The following is a 19,673-nucleotide window of genomic DNA, read 5'->3' on the forward strand; positions in this document are numbered from 1 at the left end:
TTTCCAATTTTGAACAATTATGCTATAAGAGCTAATACTGTATTATGTTCAAGAAAACTTTTAATCATGATAATATTAGGCATTCAGAGAAATAATGTAATAGGTGTTGAATGTGTTCACCAAATGTCTCAGACTAAAACCTCAGAACAAACTGACATCTTATATTATTTGAATAGTAGAGCAGTTTTTCTGGTCTATTCTTATTTAAAAAAAAAAAAAACTGAATGCACACGTCCTGTGATATCAAGGACATACATTAGTGGCATTAAGATAAAAAAAAAAAACATGTTTCACGAATAATAGCTAGTAAACTTTTAGTTGCTAGTTTGCCAAGAAGCAGACCATCTATTAAGCACTGGAACCATCTACATTCCTCACTCTGCTTCATTACTGTGAAAACATGGAACTAAAATTTCTGTTTCATCACGAGGTCTTTCTACCAAAGGGGTTACGAATAATTTTTTAAAGGGGGGCGCCTGGGTGGCTCAGTGGGTTAAGCCTCTGCCTTGGGCTCAGGTCATGATCTCAGGGTCCTGGGATCGAGCCCCACATCGGGCTCTCTGCTCAGCAGGGAGCCTGCTTCCTCCTCTCTCTCTGCCTGCCTCTCTGCCTACTTGTGACCTCTGTCTGTCGAATGAATAAAATAAAAAAATCTTAAAAAAAAAAAAATAAATAAATAAAAAATAAAAAAAAAAATAAAGGAAGGGAAGTCCATTCTTGATATGGAACCAACTAAACTTGGCAGTGGAATATGGGAAGACATAAGAAATATGAGCCTCAAACATTGGAACTGATGTTAAATTCTGAACAAATGATGCAGTGGGTATTTAAAGATTCTAAGATGATTTTTGGCTGAGAAATCAGCTTCCACACGAAGGAAGCATATTAAAATATGACTGCACATAAGGCATAAACAGATATTTAAAGGGGTGAGCTTCTTTCCACAAATAATAGAAGAAATAAAACAGCAAGAAAAATTGTTTTTATTGGGTGTAATAAGGAGGTGAAAATAAAACAACGGGATTACACATACGTGGATATTACATACAGCAAATAGCAATATAAAGAAAAGTGATGACAGTGAAAATAGAGGCATAAAAGTACATGGAAATAACAATAGAAAGTAAGAAGTGATGGATAGATGATTTGAAAAAATATGGCCAGACATAGAGGTTAATACAGGTTTCAATCACTGAAAGCTCACGTTACTGTGAAATCTTTTTTAAAATATCTATAGTGACCTGAAATAATCTCAATACTGTCATTTTGATCTCATGTTTTAATAATGATGTGTGAAAATTTATAAAATGTACCTCTTTATTGTTACCCACAGTTTTTTGTGAATTTTTAACATGACAAATTTTCAAGCCACTTCATTAAAATGTGTTCCACATCATTAAATATCTGAAAAATAAATTCCTCTTAGATGAGGAAGAACCATCTGAGCAGCATATGAAAACCACGAGACCACAGCCCTCAAACCTTCAAAGAGCTTCTGTAAATATTGGTGACAATATATAAAACATTATTAGAACATAAAAATATCTATACTCTATTGGAAAGACAACCTTCCGGTTGCAATTCCACTGACATTACATTGCACAAATTTTATTATCACATGTACACAAGGACACAGGAACACATTTACGTACTAGTTACAGGGACTTGGATGACAAGCGGAAAGAATTATTTGTCATTGAACCAGTAATAGTTGCTATGAGTACACCATTAAGTTCGAAGATCATTTGTTTCTGTAGTACATAGGAGAAACAATGGCACCAAGTACACATACTGCATCTTAGAAGTTCAACTGGTAATAATATTTGCTACAGTAAATGTAAGGTAACAATTTTGCCACATGTTTTGTTCTCTTTCATTGAAGGGCAGAGAAGAGCCCCCTTGGCACAAACACAAGATCATCACAAAACATCTGCCGCTCTCCAAACAATCTTGTTCTAGTCTTTTTTCCAAAATCACCAATAAGTGAGTATCAGCTATGGAATGTTACCTGCGCTGATTGTGTTCACCACCCCATGCTTATGTACTGTCTCATTCCATCCTCCCTTAGCGCTCCTGATGAAGCAGTTTTTGGTGATGCTTTTGCTCTGATTCCTGTTTTCCTAAGTAGAGACATCACAGAGCAGCAGGGTGTCCATACATTTTTTTCCAAGTGTGACAAGGCTGGCTCTGCCTCAGGTGTAATGGGTGAAGAGAGGCCCATGTCTGGGCCAATTCCCTAGGCTCCTGAACACAAGTAAGGAGAAGGGATAGAGAAAAATGAGCTGCTGTGCCACAGGTGGTTCCATTCCTGCCCCTCCTTCACCCACCTGCTCTGTCTGGCTGCCCGACGCTCACGGTGACTGCCGTGAATACCGTGATGTCAACTAATGATTCACCTGGCTGGTCCACATGCGCTGTCTCTTCAAGCCAAGCATGTGTGGGCGAGTTTATCTATGCACAATTGTCCAGAAGAAGAGATTATTTCTGTTTATTTGTTTATTTATTTATTTACTTATGTATGCATGTATTTATTTATTTATGCGGTGAAAGTTGTACACTATATGGGATTGTGCTTTGTCAGAATTCCCTTTCTTCCCCGAGAAGGCTTTTGAATAATTCAAGAATCGGGATCCTCGCTGGGATTTTTTTTTTGCTTGCAGAGCAGTTTCCTCTGGCCTTCCCTAAGGCAGCAGCAGCATTGTCTCCCTTCCCGGCAGACTTCGCGCTCCTCTCCCCATCTCCTCCTCCCAGCTATCCGCACATCTCCAGAGGTGCTGGTGCTCCCCGGTGTCTCTTGCTTTCCAAGTGGACACCTCCTTCCTACAGGGTGGAAGAGCTTTGCTTATAGTCCCTCAGGATGACCGAGGCGTAGGTCACGTTGGGAGGGGTGCAGAGCACCGACTCGGACACGGGGGAGCTAGGCACCGAGCTGCCCGAGGCCACGGAGTCACGGAAAGGCGACGGAGGTGTCAGGGCAGGCGAATCTTCGGGGGCGGGTTTGCTGGCCGCCTGCAGATCTTCGTCTTCCTCTTCCAGTTCGTCTTCCTCCGTGTTCCCTTCCCGCTCATACAAGTACTCTTGGAGGAGCTTGAACCTCTCACTGTCGTCCTCGTCGTCGTCTTCTGCTGGCGGGGAGGCAGGCTCCTCCCCGAAGGTGCTCAGCTGCAGAGGGAGCATTTGCAGGTGCTGCGGGGGCGCCGAGGGCGGGTACAGCGAGCGCACCCCGTTCCCCGGGCCCCCGGGAACTGCGAGCACCGCGTTGAAATCCGGGATCCCGGTGCTGAAATTGTTGACCACTCCCTGTAGCTGGTCCATCAGGGATTTCTGCGGTTGCGGTGGCTGCTGGAGGGGAGGGGGCAAGCCCTTGGGGATGGCCGGGTCTGCCAGGAACAGGGGGGTCTCCTCTGTGGTCAGGTGGGGCGGCAGAGGTGGGGTGCTCACCGCAGTTGGCACCCGTCGGTGTACCACCATAGAAGGGCTGTTGGGAGGGCTGAAGCCAACCGGCTGGGCATCCTCCTCCTCTACGTTGTAAAGGGTCTTGGTGCTGGTATCTGAAAAGGTGAGGCTCTTGCCGGAGCCCTGGTAACTTTTAGTGAGGGGCTTGATGACGGCTGTTTGGTTGCAGGCCGTCTCATTTGTCTTCACGTGCACAGAGAGGCGGTGCCACATGTGCTGTCCCTTGGGCACCTGTCTTCCACCTGGTTCAGACCATGACACAGACTTGCCATTAGAACTATGAATAAAATAGAGATGGATTTATTTGCAGATATATCATGCACACAGGAGAAAATACATATAAACTATATGCAATCCCAGCTCAATGCAATTTGATACCCCCCACACCCCCCTCCCCCACGGACTGTAGGCCTGGTCTCTATACCCTTAACCTCCCCTTATTACAGTTCAAAGACCAAAAATTGCAGTGACCACAGCTTGCCTCTGTAGCTGCAGTCAGTGATTCCATCAACCCCAAGACAAGGCAGAACACTTTGACCCCGAGAAAGAACACTCTCCCCCGAGAGCGGGGAGAAACACCAGCCTGCTGCAGAAGCAGCTATTTTCATTTCCGTCTGAGATTTCACAAAGTTATTACACACTCACGTACTCACACATACACTTAAGGTAACCACAACGTTGCCACTCAGTGCAAGCCCTTGAAAGATTCCAAAATAGATGGAGGAAACAAATAAGAAATAAAACTACAGATACTCGTGGACAACAGAACATAATGACCATAGCTCTTGCCTCCCTTTCTTCTGAAGCCCCTGGAACAAATTAAAACCCACAGATTAAGATAATTCCACAATTAAGGAATTGTCCCGTGAGGTTATAAAATACATCCACCCCCTCAGTCGCCCTTTCTGATAGGCCGGTATCTCCTGGTACCAGAGTAGCAAGGTCAGACACATGGCACCTGTACAGAAGAGAAAAAAGCAGATGATAGAAAACCCAGACCCATGTTCCACTTTAGCGTGTCATAACTTTTGCCTTTCTTTTTATTTCAATGCATTATTCTCGACACATACAATGAATCACAATTCACATTAAGGCCTGATTCACAGCTGCTAGTTTGGGATTTCCTCGCTGGGGACTTTTAACTAGGTGTGTTTGAAAAGTGATAGAACCAGGAAGCCCAGCAAAACACAGATGCTCAGACCCTGGTTTAGCCCTTCCACATAGCTGGTGATGCAAACAAGACAAAATGGAGATTCAGAAAATGCAGAAGTTACAGAGGCAAAGGTCCCTGCCTGCCCTTTTCCTCGATGAGCTTTGGAGAAGAAAAATGTTAGGGTACAAACAGCCCACCTGCTTTATTACCTTTCATTCTTTATGGGACCATCAAAAAAACCAGTAAAGTAGGAGAAGGAAGAGAAGGATGAAGAAGAGAGAGAAGTGGGAGGAGGAGGAAGAGAAGGTGGAAGAAAAGAGAGGTGCTGTGCCTATCACTCAGATTCTATTCGGTATGTTATAATAACTCTGGTCTTACTTTTGGACTTTTGGTGTTTTTTTTTTTCTGTACAACTTTTAGCAGATGGCGGTACCTTACCATAGCATACTATTAATAACATTAGTGTTAATACTTACATCAGGATATTTTTTCTTGTGTGTGTGTGTCATTCTTTTTTTTTTTTTTTGAGTTTGCTTTTTCACTGTATCCATGAAAACAACAGAGAAAGTAGCACAATGTCAACACATTTTTGACAGTAAAAGGAATAGGAATAAAGAACATTTTTTTCTTAGGTGGATATAGACTATTCTGTATCATGGTCTTTTGTTTTGAAAAATGTAGGAAGTGATCAATAGTTAATATAATGATTTATTTAGTCATTTTGAAAATACAAGAATGAATACTTCAAGAATTTTGCATGTTGCATATATGATGATGATAATATTTTGACATTTTATATATTATAATCTTGAAAAGTAAAGTGAGCTAAATAAATACAGAGTCTTGCAGAAATTCTGATACCTATTATGGAAAACTCTGGATTTAAAAGTCTTAAAATAGTTAAATATTAGTTAAAATTTTGTTAAATAATATATAAATAATAATAAAATTAGTTAAAATTTCATTATTTATGAAAAGGTAGTTCCTCTATCTTATAATTTATATGCTATATATATGTATTTATTTATTTGAGAGAGAGAGCATGCAGGTGGGAGGAGGGGCAGAGGGAGAGGGAGAGACAATCTTGACCAGAGTCCCTGCTGAGTGTGGAGCCCAACAGTGGGGTTGGGGGGTTTGATCTTGCAACCCTGAGATCACTACCTGAGCTGAAACCAAGACTTGGATGCTCAACCGACTGAGCCACCCAGGCACCCCATTTATGCTATATGTTTAATTATCTAAGAAAAATCTCATCTCCAAAATACTATGTGAAACTTAATATTTCTCTGAAATAAATGCTTAATATATTCCCTGAGAATGTAGAAGTACTTGTAAATAAAAAATCACTGACTTTTCAGCTTCTACGCTATTGTTAGAATACCTTTCCTCTGAATTAAGTCAACTATAGAACAGACGGTTGGTGTTCCCAGCATGAACACACAGTCAACCAGCCAGCAACCAAGACCACAATCCACAGTTCTGAGTTTGAAACTCTAGGCGAGCGCACCTCCCACCTCCTTCTTTCTCAATTTCCTCCAACCCCTACTCTACTCAGGCTGTCTCTCTCTCTCTCTATTAACACATTCATGATGACTCTTCCAGAAAGTGTAAAACCACTGATTTGCCTCTTGCCTTGTCTCTTAAATATGCTTTAGTGTACCATCCAACCTCAATGATTTGCATCACTTTTTAAAAAAGAGATTTTATTTATTTACTTATTTAAGAGAGAAGCGGGGGGACGAGTATGAGTGGCGAGAGGGGCATAGGCGGAGAGAGAGAGACAAGCAGACTCCTTCCTGAGTTTGGACTCCACCCTGAGCATGGAGCGCAATGAGGGGCTCAATCCCAGGACTCTGAGATCATAACCTAAGCGGAAATCAAAAGTCAAATGCTTAATGGATTGAGCCACCCAGGAGGACTGACTTGCATCACTTTGAATTGCAATGGATACATGTTTTCCTTCTTCCAATGCCTGCCTCTCAATGCTTATTTTTTTTTAATTCATTAAAATAAAGGGATGCTTTGAGTATTTAGTTGTGTGTGTGTGTGTGCCTATGTGTGTGTATGTGTGGGTGTTTAAGAAACAAGTCCCTTGAGAGCTAGGCTACGCCTTACTTAACCACCAGTCTTACATACCCCAACAGGCAATTATTCCAGTCTCCATATATGCCGGCAAAAAGGCATTCTTGTATTCTTGGGACTTATTTCATTCACTCACTCACATGGGCTGTTTTCCTCACTTCCCAGGGTCCTATGTGGGCCTCTATTTAAATCGTGTGCTTCCCTATTTTAATGCCATCATTAATCATCTTGCATATAGATAAAATCACATCTTAGTTCTGTTTTAATCCAATACCATTTTTATTCATGAAATGGGAGATTTTTACCCTGGCTGTCAAAATTAGCAGCTTCCCTTTCCCTCAGAGTCTTGCTCTAGATTTGCTGTAAAGAACTGTTTAATTAGGAAACAATTCTAATGTCCCAGGGCATTTATTAGATTAAGAAAATTAGATTAACCTTTTTTTTCTCCCAAGGACAAAACAAATTGCTTCTTACAAACCAGAGATAGTGAAGGAAGTGTATCATCTCATAGAAACTTCAGCACAGAGTATAAAGTTTAGCCCTTCTGAATCAGGTGTATCTGAGATCGGGTTCACATACAGCTCTTATGGTCCATGAATCTATACATGCGATAAGCTTTGCTTTTAGACTGGATCGGTACTATGTCTTGATAGACTGTACATTGCTATATTGAAATGCATGTAAATGCTATCACAATAAAGTGTGTTGCTAGATACAAGTGTAGCTAATTTCTGAGAAGCTTTCTTGTGTTTTGTGGTCAAGTGGCTACTAAAAAAAAAGTATGATTACTATCATTGATTTGGGTGAAGGTTTAATAAGCATTTTAGTGTGAAAAGGGATTACCCTATTTGAAAAGGCTGGGAGTCCACTGCTATGATATTAAGAAGAGAAAAAATGTATAAAATATGGGGCAGCCAAAAGGAGTAAATGTGTTATCAAAGTGCAATATTACTATGAAATAAATCTTCGGTTTAATCCCAGATAACTTTAATACCTTCTGTTTCAGCCACCAACCGCTTCCTTCTATTATTTAATTTTACTTCGTTTCCTAAATAGAAGTATTAGGAAAAGCACGATCTATAAACACCACATAATTGTCGCAAAACACCCCATCCTTCCTGCTCTCACTTCAGAAGGCAGACACCAGGCTTAAAACCACCTCATATTCGAAGATCAAATTCAGTAGCATTTGGCGTGAATGCCTCAGGTGGCAAAAGATATTTATCGATACAGAAGTTATGGGAGGAAATGTCTGTTAGGCTGGAGAGGAACCAGGATGTAGACGGTGATCCGTACTGGGAGTGTGCAGAGCCAAGCAGGCCTGGGCTGCCAGGCCAGCTATGACAGACTTGGGATCTTGCTTTGGGTTTTCTCTCATTAGATAAGTCTAACAATCCCCCCAAACAGAAAACCCAATATTTACAGCACTTTAGAGAATGGTTGGAAGTAGGTGGTGTAAACAGATTAGTATATCTTTGGCATTCGGAGTGATCTTGTCTGTTTTATTTGTTTCAGTAAGTACTAGTTACATCTGCAGGGTACACCGCTCTCTGCTCCAGAGAGGTCTAAAATGGGAATAACAGTGGGTGGGTGTTTGAGATCAGGAGGGAAGCATCCTGCACAAGCTGCCTGAGGGGGAAGCTTACACAGCACCTGTCTCCCTTATGTCCAATTCCAGTCTTTGCCACGAGGCTTCATAGCTTCACGACAAACATAAGGATGGCATCCAGAGAGCCCACAGACAAGGCAAGACCTTCGCAGAAGGAGGGGAGACTCACTCCTGGGAACCTAAAGAGGTTAGCATTTGTTTTCTCTGAAAATGACAGTGGAAACAGGAAGTGCCATTGAGTCACAGCATGGAGAGAATGGCTTACCAAGTCCAGAGAAGAAACCAAAGCTACAGGCTTACGGGCAGTTTTGCTGTGGCCGTGTGGCCACAGTGGGCACACGAGGCCTTTCCAAAAAGACTGGTGCTCCCCCAACTGAGACACTAGGAAAGGGATGCCAGACATGTGTTGTCCAAATGCCTCGCCTCTTCCTGCTTCAGGGAGCTGGTACCAGAAGGAAGTCTGAGTAGTGATTCTTGTAGAATCGCAGGCAGAGGAACTATTTGAAGCCATATGAGTCAGACTCTTGTTTTCCCAGGCAACGCCAAGTTAATCTTCAGTACAAAGGACTTCCACTGATGCCAGTTACACTTTTGAAGGCTTTCCAGAAAAATCTGCATATTCAGTATATAATCCCTGGGAGCCTATGTGAACATAATTAAAATTTCTCACCTTTTTGATTCACCACTAGTAAGGTAGAAAATCTCCGAATGTGTTATTGGACACAATTGCTTTTTGACTACATGGGAACTTGGTAGCTTCTGCGATATCAGTCTTAAATAGCATTGTGAATTTTATCCCTCTCCTCTGATTCTAACATCATAAGTTAGTCAGAGAACCACTTGGCTTACCAAAATTTACAATATCTCAAAGTCTAAATATAAGTCCTCTTTTTAAAATCTTTAGATGAATCACATTCTATATATTAAAGTTATATGATACAGGATATATGACAGCACAAAGAAATCAGTTTGCCTTTATTAAGCTTTGTGCTCTCTTCAATGAATCAATTAAGAAAAAGACATCCACAAACAAAATGAGCTCACCAAAGAACAGGAGGCTCCATAAACTTTGTCCAAGCACGGGGTCTACTATCTTGAGAAAACTGACAAATCTGTTTCAAACTAATGAATAGAATTCTGATGGTTACTAAATTTTTCCTAAGCACATTTTAAATGGCCATTAGTTCAACCTAATCATGATTACTGGCTGAGGAAAGAAATTCTCATGCCGAAGTTTACTGAAGACATCATGTTGGTACAGGAATATTGTTTTAGCAGAGGTATACCAGCTGTAATTATATTCCTCCAGGAAGTCTAGATGAGTCTAGATTCCATTCCCTTTGAAGGAACTTCAAGTCAAGCATTATCATATCTTCCATGCTCCATGCTACCAGAGCTGTAATTTTAATAGCAAGTCATTTGATGTTCCTCAACTCTACCCTGGAGTCCTCACAGTTTGCTCTGGAAACATAGGACAGTTGCATTGCTCTGCTGGGATTATTTCTCAGAGACAAAATAGATCTAGGCAGACCATAACGGTCCAGTAGGCACCTTTATTTCCATCACTAGTCCCTTTGTCTTGATTGTTCACAAAAGCTGTGGGAACTGAAGGTCACAGAGAGAACATATCTTTTTTGTTGTTGTTTGTTGAGGAACAGCCAAGGCTAAAAATAGCCAGTCTCTTCTCAATCTTTTCCTGATCCTTTATAGTCTCCTGAAAGAAGGCTTGAATAGATCCTATTCCGAGAATTCTTAACAACCAACCTATTAGCTTTGCCGATCAGGGCGCCTTTTTTTTTTTTTTTTTTTTTTTTTTTTTTGTCACCTACCAAGAACGTACCCACTTTCAGTCTTTGCTTTTGCTTTTAGGCACTCACCTTTAAATAATGAAATTAGGTGACTCTCCTCTCTTTCTGGCCCTGCTGTCACAGCAAGACAAACACATCTACTATTCCCATCAATCCCTTTTGACAGGCAGCCAGCAGCTGTCATGATCAGGATCTCCTTGCTGTGCCCTTGGTCAGATTCAACCCATGCTGTAAGAAATCCCCAATGCGTTTTGACTTGGGAAAATTACAGACGGTGCATCCAAGCAGACTAGAGTGACTTTGATCTAGATGAGCAGGGGCCTCCTGACCACCACCTGAAGCATACTGGCATGGCTACCATATTCTCCCCTTAAAGAATCAGTATGATTTGAGTGAGACCACACTCTTCCTATTTGGGCTTTTTAAGGGAATATCAGAACACAGATTTTCCAATGCACTCCACTGAGTGAAGAGACACCATGGCCTCATACGCTGGCCTCCACAGCCAGGTTCAGTAGCAAACATTTGAACAAATTGGGCTCTTCTCATCTGAAGAGCTATTCAAGCCACAGACACCTTATCAGTGGACTCCCTCCTGCTGCAGGAATGTGTACCTTTGACTCTCCCAGGAGTTTGAAGGGCTGTAAAGAAACAGCTGAAAATGACCACAGACTCCATGCACAATGAATTGAACATGGTCTATGTTCTTTTGTTAACTTAAAGAGACACTGTCAAGATCTAAAGGTCAAAAGTTGGACCAAACATGCACCATTTTTATCAGATGTTGAAAATCTGATAAAAACACTCAGAATTCTGGAGAAATAACTACATTTCCTTTTTGTAAAACTTTCTTTTCATGGGACTCACAAAACTTTTGTTTTGTGCACCCCAGAATGTGGGAGGCACCCAGCAGAGGCTCATGCCAGTGCCCACCCCCTCAAACTGATATTATGGAACTCTCCATGAGTTCAAGGTGTGGCTTTTACTTTAATGCAGACAGCATCATTTCAAACATTTGTGCAACAGCAAAAAGGCAAAAAAAAAAAAAAAAAAGAAAGAAAGAAAGAAAAGAAAAAAGAAAAAGAAAAGCAAAGAGCTCTGTTTGCCAAGGAAAAGCTGACAAATTTATGAAGGGGGGGAAATTCACTTTCAAGCTTGCGAGTGGGAGTCACAAACAAAAGTGAATCTCCAGAATCGGAAAAAGTATTGTATCTTGCATTGAAACTTAAAAAAGCAAAAAGACTAACAACTTGACAGTGCCCTTTTAAGAACGATGGACAATCAAATTAAGGCAGTCGTGCACAGCACGTAAACGGTTCCTCATTCTTGATGGCATGCATCACATCTGTTTCCATGTTAGAAAGTGGAAAAACCCAGGAGAGAGAAAGCAAGGGGCAAACCACTACATTGTCCATGCAGCTTCTCTTACACATTCACTGCAGTGTGGGGGTTTTCAAAGCTGCACATGTGCCGACGGACATTGGCTGGTGGGCGAGAACTCTGGCTGCCTCTTCCTGAAGATTGAAAAGAAAAAGACACCCAGTGAGTGAGTGGTTATACATGTGTACAGATATAGTGATCCCACCACTCAGGTGGTGCCTGGGCTTGGGCCAGGGCCTTGCCTGGCTCCTGAGCCTTTCTCCATGTCATCTCCAACCCCATGTGTCTCCCTTGCATTGGCTGTTTCTTACTGCCAGGCTCATTTCTGAAAGCCACATCAGTGGAGTGCATTCTTTCTTTTACCTTATGGGACCATCTCTTTCCAAGTGGCAGGTGCTTTTTCTGCTGTGTGTCTGTCTGTCCAAAATCAGTTCTTTCCCTCCGCTCCTGACATTCCCCTTTCCTCCTCGTGGCAGTGGGCTCCATCTCCACTCACACCGATGCAGGCTGAATCTCCCTGACCATCACCCCTCTTAAAGGGTGTTCGTGGATTTATGTCTTATATTGTGAATTTTATTTGCATTGTTAATTTTCCTTCATTTTATGTTATCATAAAAGCATTGTTGTCACTTCCTATAAAGTTACATTTATCTCTTGGCCCTCACAGAGTGTATCTGACGGTAGAGAGAGGGGGAGCAGCAAGAGACTAGAGGAATCTGCCACTTGGGGAGAATGCCATCTGATTCCCTGGCTAAAGGTCTCCTTATACAGCACATAGGATGATCTGATAAGGGGAGAAGAGCATTGAATGGTCATGGCAAGGCTAACGGGCAGACACGGGCAGCTGGCCTTTTACCATCATTTGTTGGAGTGAGGATAAGTGGGTTTCCCATGAGATAAGCAGCACTTCAGAAGGTAGTGGGATAAAGCCATCTTGTTATCACTCCACATAAGACAGCTGCCAATCACAGAAAAGAATTTCAGGAACAAGATGCTAAAGGTGAACCATCGGTGGGTGGACTACGGGTGGATGCATGAGGTTGGTTGAATTGGGGGGAATCTCAGTATGAAGGAACTCTCAGAGAGGAAGTCCCCTCTAGGGATCCCTAAAAGCCCACAAACATTCTCTATGTATCAGCATTGGGCACCTACCCCAAGATCCTGGTGACAACTATCCAGTGCTAATCAGAAGAGGACCACAACAGCCGCAGTCAAGTCAAAAACTTTAGCTATGTTTCCTATCTTTTTTTCCCACTAAAGTGGACACAAGAGGGGAAACAGAAGAGGAAGGAGCCAGAGATATTGCAGGAGCAGACCACGGCCCTTCCCATTCCACGTCTTCCAGACTGAGGCCCGGCACGTGCTAGAAAGGAGACATGTGAATTTGAGGTTTGAAACAAGACACTAGAATTCCTGAATTCAAGGAATCTCATCTGAAAGTAGAAGGTGGGAAGGTAAAAGAGTTGAAGGTAAAAGAGAAAAGTAAAATTAATCTGTATGTGTATGCCTGCCAAGTTTGGGTCATTTAATAACTCATTTCAAATCCCAGAACAATTTGAAATCCTCACCCAGAGATAAAAACTTGAAACACCTTGTTGTAACTTCGTTACTACTGTAATGATCCATTTATTTTAAAAAACGGACAAAGAGATAATGTTTGCTATTAACCTTGCTGAAGTAGTTTGTCCCTGACATTCAGTATGGCTACCTGAAATCACAAAAATGATGACAACAATGAAAATACCAGCAAGTAGATGGCAAGGGATAAAAATATGATGTTTCACTATATAAATGAAGTTATTGGTAAGAAAGAACACTTAACCTACAAAATAATAGGACAACTTCATTTCTCAGGAAGAAAGGCAGAAAATACACTCAAGGCATTTGTCTTTCCCTTGCTAAACTGCTGGCATCCCTTGAATCCCCTAGTTAATTCTACCTGTAGATAATGTCTGCATGTGGCCTGGTCCCAGGGTGCTGGGAAGCCGGGACCCTACCCGGGCTGGCTCAGGGCCCTGTGGCCAATACAGATGCACCACTTGTTCCTCATCAGAAGGCCCCTGCACTTGGGATTTAGTGGTCTACAGTCACCATTTGGAAAACTGTAATCCTTGTATCACTTAATTTGTGTTTTGTCAGTGATGTTTGATGGGGAAATGGAGCAAGCACTGGGGGCTTGGAGCCTCAGGCTTACCCTGGGTCCTGACTCCCTGACTTCCCTGGTGCCCCCTGGGACCCTCCGAGGCTTCACTATCTTGACCTGCCCAGGGATCACCGTCACTTTCCACCAGTGGCAGGGGCTCTGGGCATGACAGCAGGAAGATCAAATTAGGGTCAAGCGCACGCGCTGTGGAGCATCTCCAGGCAGTGATGGGCCTTCCCCTCCCTGGACTAGCAGGGCCACAGTGCGTTTGACAGGCAACACCACAGGAGTGACCCTCTCACCCATCCTCTGTGCAGGCACCTTCTAGTCCATGTGGTGTTGTCCTAATTCCCTTGAAGATCACCATTCTGCCAGGGGCTAGCGTAGGGGGGAAGGGAGCAGGGAGATGCTTGGTTCAATTTCCCTGTAGTGTTAGCCCAGGGACTGGATGGGTGGGGGGTGGGGATCTGGCAGCCTGAAGTTTGCATCAGCATGGAGTCGCAGAGTGGGGGCTGCAACACTTGGCAGAGTACACACTTGTCCCCCAAATCTCCTCCCCCTGCCCTGCATGAGAGTGCAGCATTAAATGGCAAACAAAAAACCACAAAGACAGGTTGAGAGAGAGACCACAGGAGCAAAGGCTTTATATTGTAGTCTCTGTAACATCTCCCTCTGTGCGCTCAACCAAGGGCCTCGTGTTTTCTTTTTGCACCGGGCTGTGCAAATGATGTAGCTGGTCTTGTCTGCTGGGTGTATGATGATGCTAAAAACCACAGGGAAACATCTTGACAGCTCAGAGACTTGACATGCTGACATTAGCTTAGGTGCACAGAGTGTGGCATGCCTGGACGATAGCACTTCCGTCTCCCAGGGACGGGGGAGGGAGATCTGTGGCCTCTGGCACAGACCTGGAATTAACTGAGGCAGTTCGTGGACAGTTCTGTGGTTCCTTTCGAGGTGGCAGTCATATTGACAGCCCAACCCCACACAGTAACTTCCAGCAATCCCAAAGCCACCTTAATTCACTATTGATTGAAATAGTTGAAAAAATTACAGCATTTCCTTCATAGAGCCATTTTCTTCGGTCTCTGACTCACTTTGTGTTGAAGTGAAATGTAAATGCGCTATGCATACAGATCTTACTTTTATGAACGGGGTGGTTGATTAAAGGTTACAGGCCAGAGCCTTGAAAAATCTAATGCCAGAGTGTCCATTTTATCACTGCACAGAAACTGAGAGGAACTTGACTTCAGGGTATTTTTAGCAACTGTAAAACCACATACTCAACCAACCAGATTCGGCAAGTTGGAGTAAAAGCTTGGAGGGAAAATGCAGCATATGGAGACTTGTCAAATATAAGTCCCAAATCTGTGCTTGAATCTTTTGGCAGAAACCATGGATTTAAAGAAACCCCAGAAATTTAGTAAGAAAGATTCCTCTTCAATTTCTTCTGAAAGTGCAGTTTTTTTTCCTTTTGCTCTTTTTTTCTTTCTCGTCTTTCCTTCTATTTTTCTTTCATCCTCCTTTTCTTTCTTTTTTTCCTTTCTTCCTTCCTTCTCCTCTCCTGTCCTCTGCTCTTCCTATAGAGTCACTGCTTATTACAAGTTTCTCCCATCTGTTCTCATTGTCCAAATCTTCCTATGTAGAAGAGACCATCTCTCTTTGGGGGTACTTAGTCCCATATAACTTGTTTTAATGTGTTATTTTCTTTTTTTTCTTTTTAAGATTTTATTTATTTGACAGAGAGAGACACAGTGAGAGAGGGAACACAAGTGGGGGAGTGGGAGAGGGAGAAGCAGGCTTCCCACTGAGCGCTCTATCCCAGGACCCTGGGATCATGACCTGAGCCAAAGGCAGATGCTTAATGACTGAGCCATCCAGGCACCCCATAATGTGTTATTTTCCTTACAGTAGTTCATTCATATGTCAGTTTCTGTTCAAGGAATTATTCTTCACATGAACTTGAGAAGTTGTTACAAACAGGTTTCACTCATGGTCGTGTAGAAGTAGGATGGCTGGATAAGGGCCCAGGAAACCAGCACTCTCCAACTGTGTATTTGCCCCTCTCAGATTCAGTTTTTTCATCCATAACGGATTGTTGAAAGAATAAATGTGAAAATGATTCCAAATAGCAAAATTTTATCACAGTTTAAGGTATCACTATTAAAACCCTTTCATCTGAAGGATGGAGGAACAAAAGCACAGACAAAAGACCCAGGTATTTTAAATCTCAGTTAGATTTAAAGTAGACTAATCCAGAGTTTCGCAATGTTTACTTCATTTTACTTAAGAATGTATTTAAGAATTTCAATAATTTCTACTAAAAAATAAACTCTTTTCTCTTCAGATTGTGGAGGATGGTGTTTGGGGGTGGGGTGGGGAACGTTAGTGCCACTGAATGGATGTGGCAGGAGCAGGTGAAAGCTAGGTACAGAGCAGGTTAGCCATCTGTCTGAAGTTGCGTTTCTGTGATAGGTTTGGTGGTGAGTCTACTTTTAGCAGAGAGAAACAGTCTATACAATTCCAGATGGTCAGTTTACCATGGAAATAATAATGTGGCAGCTGTCCAAAGTAATCATAAAGATTGGCAGCAACCATTCAAGACCATTTTAGCAGAGTGTGGTCTATCTTTTATTTGCTGTTGTTATAGATAAATATAGGATAATTTATGCCTCTGATTGCTTTCCAAAGCCAAATGCATTTTTTCTTATCTGAATTTAAATATTTATTTCTAAATATTTGTTCGTCAGAGAGGAGAGTGGAGCTCTGATTGTATATGTAAGCCCTCTGTAAATGGTAATTTCTGCTATTCTTCAGTTTCGTGCATGGATATCTAATACTGTACATTAATGTTCTTTATATAAACACACAATGCAGTTTCTCCAGAGAGGTGTAAAATACTCTTCTTTAAAGAGAATTTTAATTATAAAGATTTCTAAGCTAATAAAAGCTTATAGAAAATGATCTAATAAAATTCAATTTAATTATTATAGATTTGCCAAATATGAACATTTTTTCCTTATATAAGGTTTTCTTTCTCTTTAAAACATTAAGAACATATGTGAAGCCCTCTGTATATTATTCTTAATACTGATCTAACCTTTCCCAGGGAAAACTTGGTATATGAATCATCACTTGGCATAATTTAATACTTTTACAACATACATTCATATGTGTTAATAAATAATATATAGTAGTGTTTACCATGTTATTAGATTTTATTGACATGGCATCACACTCTATTTCCATTCAGTAATTTGCCCATTTTTTTCCATTTTGTATTACATTAATAGATACAGTTCTAATTCTTTGTGTGTGTGTGTGTGTGTGTGTGTGTGTGTGTTATGTTAGTCACCAGACAATACATCATTAGTTTTTGATGTAGTGTTCCAAGAACAGTTCTAATTCATTCACTTAAATTAAATTGAATAGGGGCGCCTGGGTGGCTCAGTGGGTTAAAGCCTCTGCCTTCAGCTCAGGTCATGATCCCAGAGTCCTGGGATCGAGCCCCACATCGGGCTCTCTGCTCTGCAGGGAGCCTGCTTCCTCCTCTCTCTCTGCCTGCCTCTCTGCCTAGTTGTGATTTCTCTCTGTCAAATAAATAAAAAGTATTTAAAAAAAAAAAAAAAAAAAAAAAAAAAAAAAAAAAAAAAAAAAAAATTAAATTGAATACATACCACACTACCAAAAATATGCTCAATTCTACTGATGTCCACTTAGGTTGTTTCCTACATTTTGCTATTTTAAGCAATGCACAGTAAACATTCTAGATTATGTCTCCTATACACATATATGGGAGAGTTTTCCTAAGTTATGGACTTAGAAGTAAGTTGGTGGATTGTTGTGAGGGTACGTTCATCTTTCTTATATATGGCCAAATTGCTCTACTAAGTGCTTGCCCAATTTAGACTAGTATGCGAGAATTCATATTATTCTTTGTTTTTCAGACATCTTTTAAAAAAGGTTTTTTATTATGAAAATTTTCAAAAATATAGAAACATAGGGAAAGTACTAAAATGAACACCATATCCTTATTCAGCTTCAATAATAATATATATGTGAATCTTGTTCCATCTATACTGGCATTTATTTAAAGAACAGCTAAATAATGTTTCCATCCATAAGTAATTCAGTGTATAGGCCTATAGTATTGGTGCACATTTTTATAATAAAAGGAAAAATAATAATATTATTACATCTAAAATACATTAATAGTAATTCTTTAATATTTTATATTAAATGTTTAATATTAAAGTCACTATTTGGATTTCCCTGATTGTCTCATATATTTTTAATTTACTTTTGATTTTCATTTTTCTTTTTTTTTTTTTAAAGATTTTACTTATTTATTTTGACAGAGAGAGATCACAAATAGGCAGAGAGGCAGTCAGAGAGAGAGAGGGAAGCAGGCTCCCTGTCGAGCAGAAAACCCGATGCGGGACTCGATCCCAGGACCCTGAGATCATGACCTGAGCCGAAGGCAGTGGCCTAAACCACTGAGCCACCCAGGCGCCCAATTTACTTTTGATTTTCAAATCAGCATCCAAACAAAATCTGCATATTGCATTTTGTTGGTGACTCTCTTAAGCATTTTTTAATCTATAGATGTTCCCTTTTCCTTTTTTGATGACTATTTATTTGTTGAAAAAATACTGATTGTTTCCCAGATTATAGATTTTACTGGTTGAGTCCCTACAGTGTCATTTAATATGTTCCTCTGCCACCTATACTGCCTATGAAATGATAGATCTGAGGGATTGATCAGATTCATGATTGTTTGTGCAAGGAGTATAACATATAGGAGATAGTGTTTGCTCCCTATCATACCAGACCAAAAAGCACATAAATTGGGTTGTCTATTAATCACATTAAGATTGATTAATGGGTTCAGGTGTGATCAGCCTAATGCATAAGTTACAAAACTTCCCATCAGCCTTTCATCTAATGGTTTTAGCAGTCACTGATGATCATTATGGAGATCATTTTATTACAAAACTGCAAAATGGCATTATTACAATTCTATCATCCTTTCTGTATTTGTCAGTTGGATTTCTTTTCTAAAGTAGAATTTCCCCTCATCAGATACTTAGTTCCTTTGATGTAGAGTTCAAACAGAAAACACAAGCCAAATGGGTGATTCTTATCTTTTCTTAGAAATGTTCAGAATAATGGTTTGGTTTTCTAACACCCTCCAACAGTGATCAGTGTATCACCTGTGGCTCTGCTTCAATTGTCTAATTGTTCCCCTTGACTTTTTGTAATATCATCCGAACTTTTCCATGCCTAAACATATGACACCTCCATACTTAAACATATAAAGCATACACACACACACACACACACACACACACACACACACATACATATAAAATAAGATTCTGTAGAGGCAGTACATGGTAGATGGTATTATCTGTGCTAGAGTTGCTTTACCGCTTTATCTGTTAAACAGAAAAGGATGGATTATCTTAATCTAATCCGGAACTGAGCTGAGCCAAAGTTATTTTATAACTGGGATAGGAACTGGTCTACTCTAGGGTATAGAGTAGGGTATAGACCCTGAAGGGTCAGGACTTGCAACAGAACATCTGACTGTGCACTAGTACACCTCATCTGGTGGGTGTTTATCACCTCAGCATTAAGAGGCTATGGGAGCTTCTGCCAAGCAGAAGGAGTCAAGTATCATATGGTTTCACTTATTTGTGGAGCATAACAAATGACATGGAGGACATTGGGAGATGGAGAGAAGGAAGTTGAGGGAAATTGGAAGGGGAGGCGAACCATAAGAGACTATGGTCTCTGAAAGACAACCTGAGGGTTTTGAAGGGGCGGGGGTGGGAGGTTGGGGGAACCAGGTGGTGGGTAATAGGGAGGGCATGTATTGCATGGAGCACTGTGTGTTGTGCAAAAACAATGAATACTGTTACGCTGAAAAAATAAATTAAAAAAAAAAAGAGGCTATGGGAGCTTCTGGCCAGTTTTTCAAAGATTTTCAGCTTAGATTTATGGCTTCCTGACCCACACAACTTCAGAATTAGGCAAATG

At 41.1% G+C, this 19,673-nt stretch overlaps 1 protein-coding gene across 3 annotated transcripts in view; it reads right to left on the reverse strand.

Moving 5' to 3' along the window:
• Nucleotides 1–696: 696 nt before the first annotated feature.
• The window catches only part of GRM1 (glutamate metabotropic receptor 1), a 440,097-nt gene continuing 421,120 nt past the window's right edge, over nt 697–19,673 (reverse strand). The window contains exons 9-10 of one of the 3 annotated variants that reach the window (XM_046004122.1): nt 11,538–11,622; nt 3,649–3,733 (exon numbers count right to left, since the gene is read on the reverse strand). In XM_046004122.1, the coding sequence (XP_045860078.1) occupies nt 11,562–11,622 (61 nt within the window). In that variant the 3' untranslated portion in view covers nt 3,649–3,733; nt 11,538–11,561. Of the gene's footprint in view, nt 3,734–11,537; nt 11,623–19,673 lie in introns of all 3 variants that reach the window. The other 2 variants (XM_046004121.1, XM_046004123.1) reach the window with 2 other exon arrangements.

Source organism: Meles meles, chromosome 5 (assembly GCF_922984935.1).
Source record: "Meles meles chromosome 5, mMelMel3.1 paternal haplotype, whole genome shotgun sequence".
NCBI classification, from domain to species: domain Eukaryota; kingdom Metazoa; phylum Chordata; class Mammalia; order Carnivora; family Mustelidae; genus Meles; species Meles meles.